The sequence below is a fragment of the Aquarana catesbeiana genome, linkage group LG03 (assembly GCF_042186555.1).
Source record: "Aquarana catesbeiana isolate 2022-GZ linkage group LG03, ASM4218655v1, whole genome shotgun sequence".
Lineage (NCBI taxonomy): Eukaryota > Metazoa > Chordata > Amphibia > Anura > Ranidae > Aquarana > Aquarana catesbeiana.
The window spans coordinates 722,815,296-722,834,716 of NC_133326.1; the positions used below are offsets into that span (position 1 = coordinate 722,815,296).

At 44.8% G+C, this 19,421-nt stretch overlaps 1 protein-coding gene across 1 annotated transcript in view; it reads right to left on the minus strand.

Moving 5' to 3' along the window:
- Nucleotides 1-336: 336 nt before the first annotated feature.
- The window catches only part of LOC141134936 (C-type lectin domain family 10 member A-like), a 66,588-nt gene continuing 47,503 nt past the window's right edge, over nt 337-19,421 (minus strand). The window contains exons 9-10 of the mRNA XM_073624369.1: nt 9,729-9,835; nt 337-1,878 (exon numbers count right to left, since the gene is read on the minus strand). Of these exons, the coding sequence (XP_073480470.1) occupies nt 1,728-1,878; nt 9,729-9,835 (258 nt within the window). The 3' untranslated portion in view covers nt 337-1,727. The remainder of the gene's footprint in view (nt 1,879-9,728; nt 9,836-19,421) is intronic.

The window sequence follows — 19,421 nt, forward strand, 5'->3', positions numbered from 1 at the left end:
TATGATGGCAGCTGGAGTCACATGGGGCAGCAGCATCCAATCGAATAGATTCCCCAGTGACCCAGGAAACCATAGAGGAACCATGTCCCTCTTGACTTCCTCTCTAGCTGTAATGTCACTGCGGACGAGCATCACCTGCAGAGGAGAAAATAGACTGCTGCACCATTTACTGCGGTTCACAATAGTAAACACTGAATAAATAGATTTCATTCACAAAAAAATGGTTGTTTATAACAGTGATATTCACTGTTATAAGCAATCATAGTGTGAAAAAAAAAATCCGGATCCCCTCCCAGAGTAGTATAGTGTTACTATGGTAACACTGGTTTGTTCTGGTTTGTTCTGGTCGCAGTATGCAAAAAAAAATCTTATAAAAAAGAAAAAAAAAATTAATGAAAAAGAAATAAAATATTTTTAAAAATTGAAAAAAAAATATTATTATTATTTTTTTTTTTTTTTACATGCTTTCACCAGTCAGTGTCCCGGATCACCACCGCACCCATTATATGATGTACTATTATACTGGTGACAGTATGTAAAAATAAAAAATTGAGGTTTTTTTTTTTATTTCTTAATTTTCCAAAAATTGTTAGAAATTATAACTTAAAAAAACTTGCCATGCTTTTTTACTAAATATCTTGGACAATCTACTTTTCAAAAAGGGGTCATTTGGGGGGTATTTGTACTGTCCTGATGTTTTTGGGCCTCAAGAAATGAGATAGGCCGTCAGTACATCAGGATTGATCAATTTTCAGATATATATGCCATAGTTTGTGGACTCTATAACTATCCTATAGACTAAATAATATACACTGATTTGGGTTATTTTCACAAAAGAAATATAGCAGAATACATTTTGGCCTAAATTTATGAAGAACGATTATTTATTTGCAAAGTTTTATAACAGGAATGAAGAAAAACATTATTTTCCAAAATTTTCCAAAATTTTCCATCTTTTTTTACTTATTTGGCAAAAAGTAGAAAACCTAATGGGGACAAAATACCCCCAAAAGAAAGCTTTATTTATGTGAAAAAAATGATAAAAAGTTCATATGGGTACAGTGTTGCATGACCGCGCAATTGTCATTCAAAATGTGACAGCGCTGAAAGCTGAAAATTGGCCTGAGCAGGAAGGGGGTGAAAGTGCCCGGTATCGAAGTGGTTAAAGGCCTTGTCCCCTCTGGCAAGGTAACCCCCACATGTTGATAACATGTGAAATGGTATGTCTCAAGAAGGAGGGTGTCTCACTCGTTTGCATGCAGATCACCCTAGATAACACCCACATGTGATGCTGAGCCTCCATGTTTGAAAGAACTGAAATTCAATGAATGACTTGTGGTGGGTCAGGGACAGTCAGGCTGGGGAGGAGAGACCTAGGTGACACTGGGCCTCCTCCAGCCAAGAAATTAGGAGTGGCTCTATCTGACTCTTTGTAGCTTCTAATGCAAATTGTGAGAATCTCACAGCATGTGGTGAAATACAGGACCCTATACAACTGTGCAAGACTAAAGAAAAGGTTGGAGTTCAACTTGAAAACTGCAGATTGGACGCTCTGAGATCCTCCAATTCTAGAAGAACAACAAGTCCCAGCATATCCTGCAGCATTGTTTTATACAGTAGTAGACTCTATATGGCTGTAGTATAATGGAGGAGCATAAAAGGTACAGTATAGTATATAGTATACAGGATAGAGATATCAGGTGTCCTCTGGTGTCCTTCAGTCCATATCAAAAGGTCATCTTCTTCTCACAGATGTACTTTCTTTTTATAGAACAGCGAAAATCATTCCAGTCATATCCATCCCTTAACGTAGCACAGTCTTCCCCTTCTTCGACACCAGGATCCTTCCGATCATCGGGCTGCCTGTTCCCCCAGAACCTGAAGGACAGAAGTAACAATAGGGTTTTAGACCAATACAGGAACTGAGCAGAACTGGGACCTCAGAAATGCTATAAAATGAGATTTAAAAGGTGTGAGCCCAACAACTGTGATCGGCTGCAAGAGAACTGACCACACACTACAATTTAATGGTACAATCTTCTAAGGTTAGATCAATGGTGGCCAACCCCATACATACATAGTCAGTAGCTATGTGATGTGTTCTTCCTCCCACCTCTTTCCCTGATTGAATATGTGAAGAGTTTTCTCCTCCAGGTCCTTCATGTGAGAAGTTCTTCCCCTTCACATCTTTACCTATTGGTCTATGTGAGGAGTTCTTTCCCTCATCTCCTTCCTACATTGGCTATGTGAGGAGTAGGGATGAGCCAATGGTTTGCCTTAAACCTAGGCTGTTAGGGTGTTTGGAAGAATGGCCAAAAATTTGGTCCCCTGTGCGCTGGGAGCTGAGCATCATCTATAGAAATGGTATTTCTACTGCTTCTATATATAACAGCTTCCTACTGTCAGTGGTTCCTAACGAAGCAGCAAGTGCTGGTGCCCACTGCGTCCCTAGCAACCATCTCTGGCACATTACTCACATGGGTGGGAATCTACAGTTACATTAGCAAACGGACAGGGATAACAGCAACTGTCACTGGCCATATTTGGTCAATGATGTCACTACTTTCCCCTCCCCTTCCCTTATATAGCTGATGACAGCTCATGGAGCTGTCATTCAGCGAGCAGTACCATTGGGAATAGCCATGTACATCAGGTCAACCCAGTTTTTAATTCTGACAAGCCAGCAGGCGCAGGGCATCCTGATAGATGATGGATTTACAAGGAGGGACTCTTTTTTGGGTATTTTTAGTTTTTATTTGGGTGTCTTTATTTATGGGTTACACAGTTAATTTGCACCTCCTACTCATTAACATGAGGGGAGGCGATATGTGTAGGTGCCCATATTTTTAACAGGGGCTTCCAAATTCTGATGAGCTCCCCCCACAGACCCCCCACAACCATTGGAGACCTTTATCTTTATCAACATGAGGATAAGATGCTTTGCCAGGGGGTCCTCCCTGGCATGGCATACCTCCAAGTTAAAGTCATGTGGCCTAGCATGGCTCAGGAGGGAGAAAAAAAACTGAACTGGGGGCGTTCAGTTTTTGCCATCCCTAATTAAGATAAAAAGCCTTCAGCATGCAGTAGCCTCCCTCAGCCCCGCTAATATTTACCCGAGCCCCATCTCGAACCAGCGATGTTGCAGGAGTGTTTTGGTTGCAGGGACTCTCCCTCCTCATTGGTTGAGACAGAAGTGTGATGCCATTGGCTCCTGTCAATCAAAGTCAGTCAGCCAATGAGGAGAGAGAGGGGTGGGGCTAAACCATGCCTCCATATCTGTCCCCTTGTGGGGGCACTCGACAGGAGGGAGGGGCCAGGAGCATTGAGGATGCATCATGTCCATGACCAGCACTGTTGACTGTAGACACAGAGCCTGCTTGCCCTCTTTTAGTGGCCTGTGAGCGTCTGCCTCTCCTTGGTGGCCTTCTGGACATGATGTATATTTTGTTTTGCAACACCACACTACACTGTATTGTGTACTGTGTACACCACCAGAAAAGTAGTAGCAACTGCACTATGGCTGCACTGTATTGTAATTACAATTTTTGATCTAATATTTCACAGCAGGGCCCATTACGCGCCCACCAAGAGTAACTGTGAGGGCTTACAGTGTTCTGGTACCACCAAAATCTAAGTGGCCAATTTTCTGCAGAGTATATAGGGCAGGCCGTATAGTATATACAGGCGGTCCCCTATTTTTAAACATCTGACTTACAAATGACTCCTACTTACAAACGGAGGGAGACAACAGGAAGTGAGATGAAATCTACCCCTAGGAAGGGAATTCTCTCCTGTAAGGCCTCTTTAAGACGAACGATCCATTCAGGTCCACCTGTCAGTTTTTTAGGCGGACCTGAGCGGACCCTCCATAGACCTCTATGGAGCATCGGATGTCAGCAGTGACATGTCCACTGACATCCGACCCGCTCCGATCCGAAAAAGTGTAACGGAGGAAAAACCTACTTTTCCATCCGTTTTCGGATCGGGTGACGACGGACTCTACGGTCTAGGGGAGAGCGGCACTGTGACAGGTCCGTCGCTGCATAGTGTGCAGCAATGGACCTATCATCTGCCTGCTCAGCGGGGATCCACGGAGCGATCCCTGCTGAGCAAGCGGATGTTCACGGAGGCGGATCATCTCGGATCCGTCCCGTGTGAAAGGACCCTAAGAGTTAATTTGGGAAAAAGGTGTCTCCTCTCCACTGATGCTCTATCACCAATCCTTGTTTCCCTAATAACCCAAAATTTTCAAAATTCAATTGTCATTGGGACAGAAAGTGAGGTGAAATCTTCTAAATAGGGGCACAGACAGCAAAACAAATGTCACAGGGGTGATAACCCTTCCCTATGTTTTCCAAAAAGCTTAAAAATAGATTTTTGGGCTGGAGCTAAACACGTTAAAAATGTACCAGTTCAAAATTACAAACAGATTCTACTTAACTACAAACCTACAGTCCCTGTCTTGTTTGCACCGCCTGTATACTGCTGTTCAGAGTATTTAGGGCCTGGGGGCCCCACGCCTTTTTTTTAATTTAGGTGCGGGATTCCCCTCAATATCCATACCAGACCCAAAGGGCCTGGTAATGGGCTGGCGGCAACATTACATTACAGCTGCAAGCAGTTTTGAATGACTTTTTCCTTTGAAATGTCATTTTGCTCTCGGACTGTTCTAAACACGGGAAACATGCGCCCCTTTACAGGCATACTATAGACACCACCCAGGTACGAAATTTAAAGGAATATTACACTTTTATTGTTTCACTTTAAGCATTCTTAAAAACACTGCTTCCGAAAAAACAGCAATTTTTAAAACTTTTTTTTGCATTGATCCATGTCCCCTGGGGCAGGACCCGGGTCCCCAAACACTTTTTATGACAATAACTTGCATATTAGCCTTTAAAATCCCATAGACTTCAACGGTGTTCGCATGTTCTGCCGCGAACCGAGCCGGGGGGGTGTTCGGCTCATCCCTACTTAGAAGACAGGTGTGAGCCAGTATTACTGGGTGCATTAAAGAGGAGCTGTGTGCATTGATGGGCTTGAAGATATGTGCATTGAAGAGACGTTGGTCTGAGGGACACATTACTAAGAGCAGAAGTACTGCTGAAGAAAGAGCCAGGTGGCTTGATATTTTTTTGCCTGTTTATGCTGTGTGCTGGGAAAGTTTATGGACTTTAAGTTAATCTGTTTTCATAAAAGTGGGCTACCAGGCCCTTAAAACTGGCATGGACTTCACTAAAAAAAACGCATCTACCACTGAGTCTCATCACTCCATGTCACAGTACTGTAGCACCCTCTACCATAGGTAGGTGCTAGAGGTGTAGTGTTGTAGGTTCTGTCAGTGCAGGTAAATTTAAGCAGGCCTAATGCTGTGAGCTAGGCCTGCTTGTTTTTGATTCGGGGGCAGGGAGTGGTTAGTGTAGCAGTGGGTGTGACTGACATGTACTTCAGCTTTTGAGTGCCTCCCCTGCTGTCAGTGAGAATGTTCTGGAAGAGGGGCAGGGCTGAGAGTTGGAGTAGCATGGAGTACATGTGAGGAGCCCTGACCAATTTAGGATTGGCAGGAGGCAGTCCTCCTACATATACTCAGGGTCAGCCTGCTGGGGGAGGAGTTGTTGGCTGGGAGAACTGAAGGATGGAGTGCTAGACTGTGTGTGGGGGAGCACCCCCCTCTGGGGGGGTGCGACTCAGGCGGAGGAGCTCAGCAGCTGGGAGGGAGCCTCTCCTTACATGGTCATGGGGATGTATGCTGGAACAGGAGTTGGAAAAACAGGCGGTCCGCATGGTCTGGGAGAATCCTTTAGGGCAGGAGTCGATGAGTGAGGCACAGTGGAGATCTGGAAGAGGCATACCAGGGAAGCTGGGTGTAGAGCCAGAGGAGAGACTGTAGGGTTTTGTATCAAATTGTTGCAGCTGGAGGGCACAAGATTTGCAAGTCATGTCAAGAAAGAAAAAAGGAGCGCACCAGCCTAGTGCATTATCCTTGACAAATTTATTAATTAAAAGCAAGATAAAATCTACTCACAAAGGTTGAAGAAAAAAATCGCATTGTATGTGGCACAGAGGTGATTAGTCCAGTGGTAGCAGTTTTCCAGGTCCCAGGAAGGAGGCGTACGGACTACTGCTGGCTAACGCGTTTCGAAGGTTACCCTTCTTCATCAGAGCCTTAGTAGTGTTAGTCTCCTGCTGGTTTTTATACATGTGTCCATCCAAACAAGACTGGTCAGATTGGTTCTGAGGCTCCTCCCTTAATTGGTGGGCGGTCCTCTGAGAAGGATGGATCTTGGATTTGTTATTATTATAAGACCGTTATTATTATTATTAGATCAGCGGCCATGCATATATTCAGGAGTACAAACATCCAACAACAAGTAAACTGAAATAGTCCTGCCAATACTACTATGTAAGTGAGCCAAGGCACATCAGATGTTCCTTGGAGCTCCTCTCCCCTCTCTTCAATGGATTACAGACATCAGAAGACACTGATCAGAGGTCTAGAATCTAAGATCAGCTCTTTTGCTTGGGCAAAGTGTCTCTATGGGGACTGTGGCTGTACCGGCTTCCATTGCTGGCAGTTCCTGGCCGGTGACACGTTCCTGTGTTCTGTAGAGCCAGGTGGAACGCACGCCGCTCACCCGCTTCCAGGGTGCGGTCCACAGGGCGGAAGTGCGGTCGTGATGTAATTTCCCGTGCGCCCATTGGCGCACGAGATTGACATACTATGATAAACAATAGCCTCCATTTTGCCGTAGGCAAAGATAGAGGCCAAAGCCAGACAGAAACGTCTGAACTGTGGATTAGAGGAGGCTATTGTTTATCATAGTATGTCAATCTCGTGCGCCAATGGAAGCCGGTACAGCCACAGTCCCCATAGAGACACTTTGCCCGAGCAAAAGAGCTGCCATCAGACATGTACATCATAAGGTACAATAAGGTGAATATATGCATGGCCGCTGATCTAAATATGAATTATAAATTAAAAATTAAAAATCAAAATTAAAATACCAGAGCTAGAACTAGAAACTACAATTAAGACTAAAACTATAAATTAGACTAAAATCATATTAAACGTAAAAAGTTTTTAAAAAATATATTAAAAATAAAAAACTAATAATAAAAATCAAATTATAACCTAAATACACTACGGTCTTATAATAATAACAAAGCCAAGATCCATCCTTCTCAGAGGACCGCCCACCAATTAAGGGAGGAGCCTCAGAACCAATCTGACCAGTCTTGTTTGGATGGACACATGTATAAAAACCAGCAGGAGACTAACACTACTAAGGCTCTGATGAAGAAGGGTAACCTTCGAAACGCGTTAGCCAGCAGTAGTCCGTACGCCTCCTTCCTGGGACCTGGAAAACTGCTACCACTGGACTAATCGCCTCTGTGCCACATACAATGCGATTTTTTTCTTCAACCTTTGTGAGTAGATTTTATCTTGCTTTTAATTAATAAATTTGTCAAGGATAATGCACTAGGCTGGTGCGCTCTTTTTTTCTTTCTTTTCATTTAATATTAGGACAATCCCATCCTTAAGAGCAGCAAGGCCGAAATCCACAGTCCTTCCTGAACCCTTGGGATCTTTTAGCTAATACACCTGTGCGCAAGAGTATTTTTGCATCTTTATTTTGCAAGTCATGTCTACTGGGATCAGTAGTCTTTCATTAAATGTCCTTTTCAACTAAATGTTCAGGGCCATCAAGAAGTGGTACTGCAGGCCCCTGGCCTATTAAGATTTAATAAATGAAACTAAAGCCGTGTACACACGGGTGGACTTTTCGACTGGACTGGTCCGACGGAGGGAATCCGTCGGACAATCCGACTGTGTGTGGACTTCATCGGACCTTCAGCTGAGTTTTTCTGTCTAAATCAGACGGACTTTAGATTTGGAACATGTTTCATATCTTTCCAACGGACTCGAGTCCGGTCGAAAAATCAGTTTGTCTGTATGCTAGTCCGACGGACAAAAAAAGGATGCAAGGGCAGCTATTGGCTACTGGCTATGAACTTCCTTAATCTCGTCCCTTCGTACGTCATCACGTTCAAACCAACTGACTTTCGAACAGACTTTAGTTAGTTCGCGTGTGGGCAAGTCCGGTTGTTCGAAAGTCCGTCGTAACTCCGTCAAAACCAACAAAGAGATTACCCCCTTAGTGGGACTTTAATAGACCACCAACTCTTATGATAAAAAGATATATTTTATTATAATGGTATACTATAAAAAGACGTAAAAACGTCTATGACATACAAAAATACAAAAATTGCATTCCATACAGAATCAGAACAAGAGGTATACAAATGATAATATTAGATGTACTCTCCTAGGGGTGGTGTACCCCGATGCCCGACGCGTTTCCAGTATTCTGATAAATTCATCAGGGGTTTGAGAGTTGCAAATATTTTCCAAATGTATAGGTTCCAGTGACATGACTCTGTGTTCAAGCAGCACTTAAGACCCCAATGTCAAATGAAATGTTTCATGGACGCCAGGCCCAGATACTGGAGAAGCTAGATGTGTCTTATATTTCCGATATCAACATGTGTTGAACAAATCTAATTGGGACCAGCAATCATTAGAGCCTGTGTAATAGAGGCTGCCCAACAGGCGGATCGATATCCAAGATGGTCCCACACTGGCTATATCCTCTGGGTGTCCAGGTCCGGTATGGGGTGCCTTCCCAAGTATTGGTGCTTAACTCCGTCAAAAGTTCGTCGGAAAGACTGTCGGACCTTTAATGCTGAAAAGCCCACTCGTGTGTACGCGGCATAATCCTAGGACTTATTCAGAGGGAGGCCTAGTCATCTGAAGATGGTGGGACAGGATGTCTAATGCTGTGACAGGAAAGTTTTGTGAAGGAGGAGAAGTGTCCTGGAGGTAGAAGTCTGCAGGGAGAGTGCAGAGGAGGAGAATGGACTGGAGTAACGTTGTCAAGATTAGATTCCACCATTTTGTTCTATATTATTGCAACCTATTTGTTCCATGGCCATCCCATACCCTTTCCCCCAACCAAGTTAAATTCCCTAAATAAAACAACAAAACAAAGCAAAAGACTTTTCATTGTCTACAAGTGTGACGTATGGATGTCTGGCAGCAGGGTGAATATTCGTGGATGTTAGTAACTAGTGGCAACACACTGCAACAGTACATTATTGTTTTTTGGGTGACAAACTATTGTACAGCACTGGGTGAAGTGAAATAAAGTCTTAACGATGTGCTCAAGGATCCATCGGTGTGCCACCTTTTCAGATAATTTTGCCAGATCTTATGCCGCGTACACAAGATCGCACATTCCGACAACAAAATCAAAATGTTTTTTTTTTCGGCGGATGTTGGCTCAAACTTGTCTTGCATACACACGGTCGCACAAATGTTGTCGGAAATTCAGAACGTCAAGAACGTACAACACGTACGATGAGCCAAGAAGATTAAGTTCAATAGCCAGTGCGGCTCTTCTGCTTGATTCCCAGCATGCGTGGAATTTTGTGCGTCAGAATTGTGTACACACAATCGGAATTTCTAAAAACGGATTTTGCTGTCGGAAAATTTGAGAACCAGCTCTCAAATTTTGTTTGTTGGAAATTCTGACAAAAAATGTACACAAGGTCAGAATTTACGACAACAAGCTCCCATCGAACATTTGTTCTGGGAAATTCTGACCGTGTGTACGCGGCATTAGAGATATGTGAGAAGGATTCTGATATTTGAGGTTTCAGTGTCTTACTTTGGAGTTATGTCATAAGACGTTCCATCCACCCATATCCAGGTTCCATCCGCCTCTGTTAGACCGATCCAAAAGGTTTGTTTATTTGCAATCCCACGCAGAAAATTCTTAAGAAAGACAAAATATAGAAGTTGTTAAAAGATGAATTATTATACACACAATGGGTGATTAGGTCACATGACAGTTGGGCTACCAGTATATTTTAGGGTTTGGGTAGGAAACTGGGGAACCAGGAGGAAATCCACTAAAATGATGAGAACACGTCACACCCAACACAAATGTAATCTTCCCCCAGAGACAAAGACATGGTACAACTTATCTCCAGGCTCGTGACACCCCTGAGGTCAGCCTTAGAAAATGGACAGCAAAGTCAAGGTTGAAAAATTGAGGAGAGAGGAAATGTATTCTACAATAGCAATGTTTTGGCTGTGTGTGGTGATCCAACATAACCTCATGACATTTACATCGGAGGATCATGCCTAGAAACCAATTCATTCTGAAAAAAGAAAAAATATTTCCACAAAAAAATTATTTTAAAGTAAACTTGCCCTAACATAAACACAGGGGGTGTAATAGTTTCTTGAAGCTATCAATGCTCCCCGCTGAGACCACAGCCTGTGGAAGGGAATTCCACATCCTTACCGCTCTTACAGTAAAGAACCCTTTACACAGTTTAAAGTTAAACCGCTTTTCTTCTAATTTTAGTGAATGGCCACGTGTCTTATTAAATTCCCTTTTGCTGAAAATTTTTATTACTATTGTGGGGTCACCAGTACAGTATTTATAAATTAAAATCATATCCCCTCTCAAGCGTCTCTTCTCCAGAGAGAATAAGTTCAGTGCTCGCAACCTTTCCTCATAACTAATATCCTCCAGACCCTTTATTAGCTTTGTTGCCCTTCTTTGTACTCGCTCCATTGCCAGTACATCCTTCCTGAGGACTGGTGCCCCGGACTGGACAGCATATTCCAGGTGCAGCCAGACCAGAGTCTTGTAGAGTGGGAGAATTATTGTTTTATCTCTGGAGTTGATCCCCTTTTTAATGCCAATATTCTGTTTGCTTTGCTTGCAGCAGCTTGGCATTGCATGCCATTGCTGAGCCTATCATCTACTAGGACCCCCAGGTCCTTTTCCATCCTAGATTCCCCCAGAGGTTCCCCCCCCCCAGTGTGTAGATTGCATTCACATTCTGGTGTTGAGTGTTTTTCATATTTCTCAGCTGGTCATCATCAAGCGTGAACCCTGAGGAAGCAATTTGTTGCAAAACGCCTCAGTTATTTATACTTCTTTGTACAGTGTTTGTTTTACTATTGCTACCTGTTTGATGTGACCAATTTATCCCGTTGACTTGATTTTAATGATGGTACTATGGTTTTAAGAAATTTAATAATAAAATCAGTGATTGTAAAGGCAGAAGGTGCATTCTATGCATTAAGATAAAAAACCTTCTGTGTGCAGCAGCCCCCCCTAATACTTACCTGAGCTCCCTCTAGATCCAGCGATGTTGCAGGAGTGTCTCGGCTGCCCAGGACTCCCCTCTTCATTGGCTGAGACAGCAGCGCGGCGCCATTGGCTCCTGCTGCTGTCAATCAAAGACAGTCAGCCAGCCAATGAGTAGAGAGAGGGGGTGGTGCTGAGCCGCGGCTCCATGTCTGAATGGACACACGGAGCTGTGGCTCGGTTTGGGTGCTGTCTGGAAGGCTCTGTCAGAAGACAGAATAATAGCAGCAGACAAATCCCTGTTCCCCGAATATCTGGAAGAAGAGGCGCATTAGTGCGTGCTAACATGGGAACGTATATGCGCATGTCCGGAATGTTAACAAATATGCGCATGCGTGCACACATGTGCGCGGCGCATCTCGGGACAGATAAGGGCCAAATGGGCTATTTAAGCTGGATCAGCACTCAGGATCAGTGCCGTCTCATCTACAGCATTCTGTGATTTGTCCTGTTCCCTGTTATCTGCATCTGCTCTTGAAATACTTACAATCAGGTGAACAAGTACTCAGAGGCGGCTCTATAATTAGGCAAGTTAGGCGGTCGCCTAAGGCCTGGCCCTCACAGGGGCCTCACGGCCGCCTAATTTGCCTATTGCAGTGTTTAACAGTGGTGGTTTCCCAGTCTGTTATGCCGCAAAGTCACCAGCTCTACCCGTCAATCACAGGCAGCTGACGGGTAGATCGAATATCGGCCGACATGCAGAGTAGCGTGGGAAACGGCTGTAAAAAGTCCATAATGTCCTCATGTCACACTGCTCCACGGCGGCCCCTCCCCTCCTCCATTCCAGGTGATGTCACAAGCATACAAGAGGAGAGGAAGGGCCGCCGGGGAGCAGCGTGACATGAGAGAGGACAGTAAGGACTTATATTACAGCTGCTTCCTGTGCTACTCTGCATTTAAAGGAAACTAAGGAAAGTGTGCCCTGCTGTGCCCAGTACTCTGATGTACACCATACCCTGTGCCCAGTACCCTGATGTGCCCAGTACCCTGCCATGTCCAGTACCCTGATGTGCCCCATACCCTGTGCCCAGTACCCTGTATCCTTCCAAGTCCAGTACCCTGATGTGCCCCAAACCCTGTGCCCAGTACCCTGATGTGCCCAGTACCCTGCCATGTCCAGTACCCCGATGTGCCCCATACCCTATGCCCAGTACCCCCATATGCTCTGCTGTGCCCAGTGCCACATACCCTGTGCCCGTACCCTGATGTGCCCTGCTGTGACCCATGCCTTGCACCCTGCTGTGCCCGTACCCTGCTGTGCCCCATACCCTGTGTCCAAATCCTGCTGTGCCCAGTACCCTGATGTGCCCCATACTCTGTGCCCTGCTGTGCCCATGCCCCATGCCCTGATGTGCCCAGTACCCTGCTGTGCCCTGTACCATGTACCCTGATGTGCCCTGTACCCTGCTGTGTGCCCTGTACCACGTTGTGCACCCCATGCCCTGCTGTGTGCCTTGTGATAAGCCTTGCTGTGTACCCCATGGTATGCTGCTTGTCCCATGGTGTGCCCCATGCCCAGCCGTGAGCCCCTTAAAGTGCCCCATGTTTTGCTGTGTGCTCTGTGATGTGTCCTATGCCCTGCTGTGGGACCCATGATGTGCCCCATGTTCTGCTGTGTGCCCCATGATGTGCCCCATGTTCTGCTGTGTGCCCCATGTTCTGCTGTGTGCCCCATGTTCTGCTGTGTGCCCCATGTTCTGCTGTGTGCCCCATAATGTGCCCTGCTGCCCCCCCTGGTATGGTCTCCTGACCTCCTATGCTCTGCCCTGCTGTCCCCTGTACACTGCCTATCTCAAGTTAAACCCAGAACTGAGCATCTGTGGGGAAAAAAAAGCACAAGTTTCACATAAAATAGGTAAGTTCTAAGATTTGGTTCTATTATTTAAAGGGGTTGTAAACCCTCATGTTTTTTCACCTTCTGTCACTCAGCAGCCCCCCAGCCCCCCCATTTTACTCACCTGAGCCTGTTCGTCCCCATGCCGGAGACAAGCTCTACCTCTCTGGCCGGGGGTTCTTTGCTCTTGACTGGATAGATAGCAGCGCAGCCATTGGCTCCCGCTGCTGTCAATCAAATCCAAGGACGCAGGGGGAGGGGCTTAGCCTGGCATTTGTGTCTATGGATGCAAATGCTGGACACGGGAGCGTGCCCGCAAGGTAACCCCCAGGGAGAGCGCTTCTCCTAGGTGGTTTCCCAAAGCAGGGAGGAAGCGCGAGCGCCGTTGGGGGACCCCAGAAGAGAATGTTTGGGGCCACTCTGTTCAAAATGAACTGCACAGTGGAGGTAAGTATGTTTGTTTGTTTGTTTTTTTTTAAAACAAGGGTTTACAACCCCTTTAATGCTATATTTTAAAATGTTTTTATATCACAGCTGGCTGATCATGCCAATTTTCCGTGAGCTGTAGACCTGAACACTACAGGTTACAGCACAACTAAATTGTTAGCCCCACTCCTGAACTCCCAATGATTGCCTTACCCATACCCCAGTTCATATTTAATATTTTTCCCATTATGGGTGTGAGTGGGGCCTCATGTCTAAGTTTTGCCTAAGGCCTCTCAAAGTCTAAAGCCGCCTCTGCAAGTACTGTATGTTGCTCTTAAATGAAATGAACAGTAAATAAATAATATAAACAAGTGAGTCCAAGAGTCACAAATGCAACACAATAGTGAAAGTTTGAATGATGTGCCACCAACTTCCTCCACCCTGTGTGACCATCACCAAAAAAATAGGATGTGCCCTTATCAAAGAGCGTTGACCACACTCTTTGGTAAGGGCTAGCGTCATTTCCTGTCATCGTGTTTGGAGAATCTACTTCTGAAACCACTGTGTCCGGTACATGCTGTTTTAATCGTCTTTTCATGTAAGTGCATTACCTTTATTAACCACTTCTCACCCGGCCACTGCACATAAGCTGCCGGGTGGGCGCTCTCTCCTTCTGAGTGGACGTTCAGAAACGTCCCTTAGAAGGAGGTGGATCGCGTGCGTGCGTGCCCGCGCAGCTGCGAGATCCCAATGCGCTCGTGTCACCCAGACACAGTGCATCTCTGATAAGGCAGGAGGGCTCTGTGATTGGCCCTCCTGATCACATGACGGCCGTGTTCAATCACGGCCATCATGTGATGTAAACAGAGAGCCGGTTGCTAGGTAATTGGCTCTCCTCTCCTCACACAGAAGTTGTCGGTGAGGAGAGGAGAGCGGATCGCTGCATCCGGCTGGTGATCAGTGAGTATGAGCTGTTTTTTACAGCTTTTTACTCACTGGTCACCAGTGTAAAACACAAATGTAAAACACACATTTACACACATTTAAAACACACATGTACACAATATAAAACACACATGTAAAAGATGTACACAATGGGAAAGAGAGCATGTGCAGGCGGTCGGAGCGGATGCAAACCTAGACCGCTCCGCACACTCCTGGCACATAGAGCCATCAGAAGCAGCCCTCCTGTCCCACTCATTCCAGCACAATGCCGGGACGGCGGGCACACAGCACGGAGCACACCCCCATGGGTCAGCTAAGAAATCCAAGATGGCGACCGGCATGAACCCTGTGCTTCCAATGCTTCATCTGCCTTAGAAAAGGATATGGCTGATATATGTCCTTGCCTCATATAAAGTCCCAAACCCCCCTTTTATTCTTTGTACCAAATAGGGATGGAAGCATGCGGCTTTTGCTTAGCAATCAGCTGACACAGAGACAAATGTGTCATGCTTGATTCCTTCCCTCTGGTCCCTGCAACATTGCGGGACAAGACTCAGGATAGGTTTTCAGGGCATTTCTGACACAATACCCCAGTGCCAGAATTATTTTTCTTTTCCTACAACACTGTAGGTTAAATTTGGGAAATATCCCTTGTCTTGATATTGTTTATGCAATTTTTGATCCACCTTTACAGTCCCATTGTTTTCCATGGGTTTGGCATATGTGAGGGGCGTGGACCTTGTGGGTATGGTGATGTCAGTCGGGGCTTTGTCTGGCTCAGGGAGCTGTGATGCACATCGGCGGTCCTCCCCCTTTTGGGGGGGCGGGCGGCCGCCCCGCTTTGCATCGACGCCACGCATCCGGCGCAACACCTCTGATGCCGACTGTTGTTGACGTCACCACGTGGGCGCCGTGAATCCATCTGGCGTCTGATACAAGGGAGACTAGTTTGGCGCCACTCGCTGGCCGTCTGGCCTGGGGGGGCGGCGCCTCCTCTTCTTATATATTCGCCAACGTGACGTTGGCGGCTACATGCGGCTGTGGCGAGGCAAGCTTTTGTTTGTGGCACATCTACTCAACACACATACACAGAGGTCGCAGATTGGGAACACCGTGCAATAAGTGCGGTGCACTTTCCACTATACACATTCAGGTAACATACCTTGCACTTATTCTAATTCCTCTTTTCTTCCTTCACACTCCTGTGTTTCCCTGTTTTCCTACTCTCACTGATAGTGTTCACTATGTTGGAATATTTCCATTGTTAGCAACACAATTTCACTATCACACAACTGAGTTATTTCACCTTCAAACGATAGCGTTTACCAGGTTGGAGCACTTGCATTGCTTCCAACACGGAGTCGCTGTCACACATTATTTGTTTCTTCACATTTTCTTTCTCCTCCTTTTTCCTCTTCATGTCCTCTCTATATTAATTTATTTTATTGCATTTTATTTTATTTTTAGGTATTTATTTATTTTTTATCTTCTCCCATCTTTTTCTCTCCCCCATCCTTTCTGTTAGTGCATTTCCCCTCTCTTTTCTTTCCCATCCTTAATGTTAGTACTCACCACTTTGGAGCATTCCCATTGTTCCCAACACAATGACATTATCACAGATTTCCATCACTTTGTTCTCACTTACACATTTTTTCACATTTTTTTTTTCATTTTTTTTCATTTTCATTCATTTCTGCATTTTCACCATTTCAGCACAGGGCTTGCTCTCCTGCTCGGCCGTTTGTGCCGCCGCAGCTCCCGTGTCAGATTCTGCCTCCGGCTGCCCACGTAACCACTGACACGCCCTTTCTATTGCCTCACCTGTGAGTATGGGCTGTTGATTCAAGCCAATTCCGTCTATTTTTTATTTTTCATATACAAGATTTACTTATCGTCTGACACAATACTCTCGCTTTATAGACATCCAGTTTACATCGGCTACTGATGAGCGGCAAGTTTAGCCGCGAAACGCGTCGAGCTTCAGATGCCTTAAATTTTACAATCATGCAGTTTTGTAACACATTCTGTATATACTGTTTCATCTATTTATCTGAATATCATCGTTAATGTGTAATATGCCTCTGTATGTACCAATTAATCATGATGGAAGATGCAATATGTATCAATGCTTTTGATGTATTTTACTGTGCAATATTTAATAAAATTAACACTATCCGACTATAAAGCTCATTTTTTTGCTTGCAAATCCGCATGCCTCATGCAAAGTCCCAACTTCTCCTTTTGCTTTGTTTTTGATAGGGATGGGGGCAATTGTGACGTAACTGTCCTTGCCTCATATAAAGTCCCAAACCCTCCTTTTTTTCTTTGGCTGATATATTCCTTGGCCAGACCAGTGGCCAGAGATATAGATCCTGACTGTACTGAGAGATCCCCAGACCCTTTGCCTGCACCATTGCCATATTCTCCAGACACTATCCTCCTTGACCGCTTTGCAGATATTTTGAAAAAAAAGTTAGAGAAGGCCACATCTAAATTGGCCTCTGACCTGAAGCAGGATTTCCAGAATTTAGGATGTCGGTTAGACAGTATTGAACCCAAAGTTGATGACACTGTCCACAGAGTAGCACAAAATTCTACTACGGTTACTGAACTACAATAGGATTGACGATCTTGAAAATCGTGCCAGATGGTATAATTTCCGCATCCGTGGTATACCAGAATCGGTTAAAGACATAACCTCCATCACTTCTTCCCTGATGCAATCAGCTGTCCCAGATATTGATGAAATCCACATGGATAACAATCGCATTCACAGAGCCCTAGTTCCTCTGAAACCAGACGGGCCTCCCCGAGATGTGATTGTGAAACCCTATTTCTTCGGGGTCAAGGAAGCGGTTATGCGATATGCCAGGGAACACCCGGACCTGGAAGTTGAAGGTTATCAAATCCAGGTCTTTGCATTGTAGACATTTCCCAGGCTACCATTCAAAAAAGAAGAGCATTTAAACCTTTGCTTTCCCCTCTGATCCAGCGCAACATTCGCTATCGCTGGAACTATCCTTTCCATTTACAATTCACATATAACAATTGATCATATGCCTTCTCTACATTCGCAGACGGTGAAAAGATTTTGATGAAGTTGGGATTTATCTCTCATAAGCCCCCATCTCATGATCCATCAAGATCTAACGATCCTCCTCTTCCGCTTTCACCTCTTTGGTCTTCCCCGTCCTCAAGGAAATCCGCAACTTCACGTCGAGTTACCTGGAAAAAACCCTGACTGATACATATTACCTTACCCCCCTTCTTTTTTTTTTTTTTTTCTTTTTTTTTAATCTTACCCTAACAGCAGTGGCTTCTCAGTGGTCCTATTGCGGGACATTAGCTGCTGCCTATGTTTGGTTAACATTCTTTAGATACCATACACCTGGTATCGGTTACCTTCCAGGTCATCCTGGTATTGTCGAACTTGGGACCTGGTTGTATTGCACAATATTTGCTATATTTGTACTAATTGTTGGTCCATTATAAATGTATATGGGGGGGGGTTATTTTTGGGTTTTTTTTGTTTTTTGCAGCTTACAGCAGTAGCTTCTCAGCGGTCCGATTGTGGGACATTAGCTGCTGCCTATGTTTGGTTAACATCTTTAGATACTATACACCTGGTAACTGTTACCTTCCAGGTCATCCTGGTATTGTCTAACTTGGGACCCATTTGTTTTACACAATATTTGTTATATTTCTACTAATTGTTGGTCCATTATAAATGTATATTGGGTTGTTTTTTTTTTGTTTTTTTTTGTTTTTGTTCTTTTTTTTTTGTTTTTGTTTGTTTTTGTTTGTTCAGGAACATTTAGAAGGGCATTTTACTATATAATATTTGTGCCGGGAGGAAGCTATGTGCTCGCCTTGTTTGTCAGACTCTCCCCATCGATTACCCTTGGTGGAGACTCCCACACTCCCAGATCCTGGGTTCTGGACTACGGGGTTATACTGTATTTTGCTTCACTCGATTTTCCATGTTATATTCCTTGATACTGGGCGTTCCTAAGCCCACGTATCGACTACTATTTCTTCTCTTTTCTATCTTCTCTATTTTTGACCTTTTTTCCCTTTCCTCCCTGAGGGTCAGCCAGAGGTTCTTTTGTTTTCCGGAGAGGCCCATACCTTGGAGTAGGTAGGTAAGTTTATCTATTACAGCTGTTTTTGTCTTTTGCCATGTCCAATTTAAATGACTCGAACTGAACCATACAGTAGGTGACCGCGATACTGTGTCAATCTCACCGCATTTATTTGCGAGATTTGACACCTGCGAGCCCCGTCGCGGGAGCCAGCGCTGAGATGGCTCACTCATCGGGAAAGGAAAACTTCCCCTGATGAAGCCGCGTGACCCGTGACGCCACGCGTAGGGACAGGCACCGCCCACTGTCAGCTGTGTATGAGCTCGCTGCTCGTCTGGATACACTGTACCTTTCGTTTTTTACTGTGTGAGTACCCTGTATGCTGCTAATGTTGAATAAAGTCTGATACATGCCACACTATATGGTATCTTCATCTCTCCATTTACTATGATGCTCCCCATGGATCTGAGGTCTGATAAATGACAGTCCATTACCTAGGACCCCCCTGCACAGGAGACACCACAAGCGCTGTCTGCTCTATGCTGTAACCTCAGTATAGTGAGGTAAGGGGCCATTATCTACCACTAGAGGATTGTTGCATGGAGGAGATCCTGCTGTACACTTCACACTCACCACTCTTCTGAACAAATGATTTCTAAACTCAGCTGCTATCTACACAACTTAATTGTCTGTTATCACTAAGGAAGCATTGAAGCTGTTTTTTGTTGCACTGAGTCACCTTTATTGGATTGTATTATTTTAAGATGGAGCACCCCCTGCTGGCGCTGGACACTATATTGCATGATGCAAAACTATGAAGATCACTTTGGACATTCAATGTAACATTGTATCATTTGGCAATTTTTGCTTTTATGTTATTGAGTTTTTAGCCATCTATTTATTTAT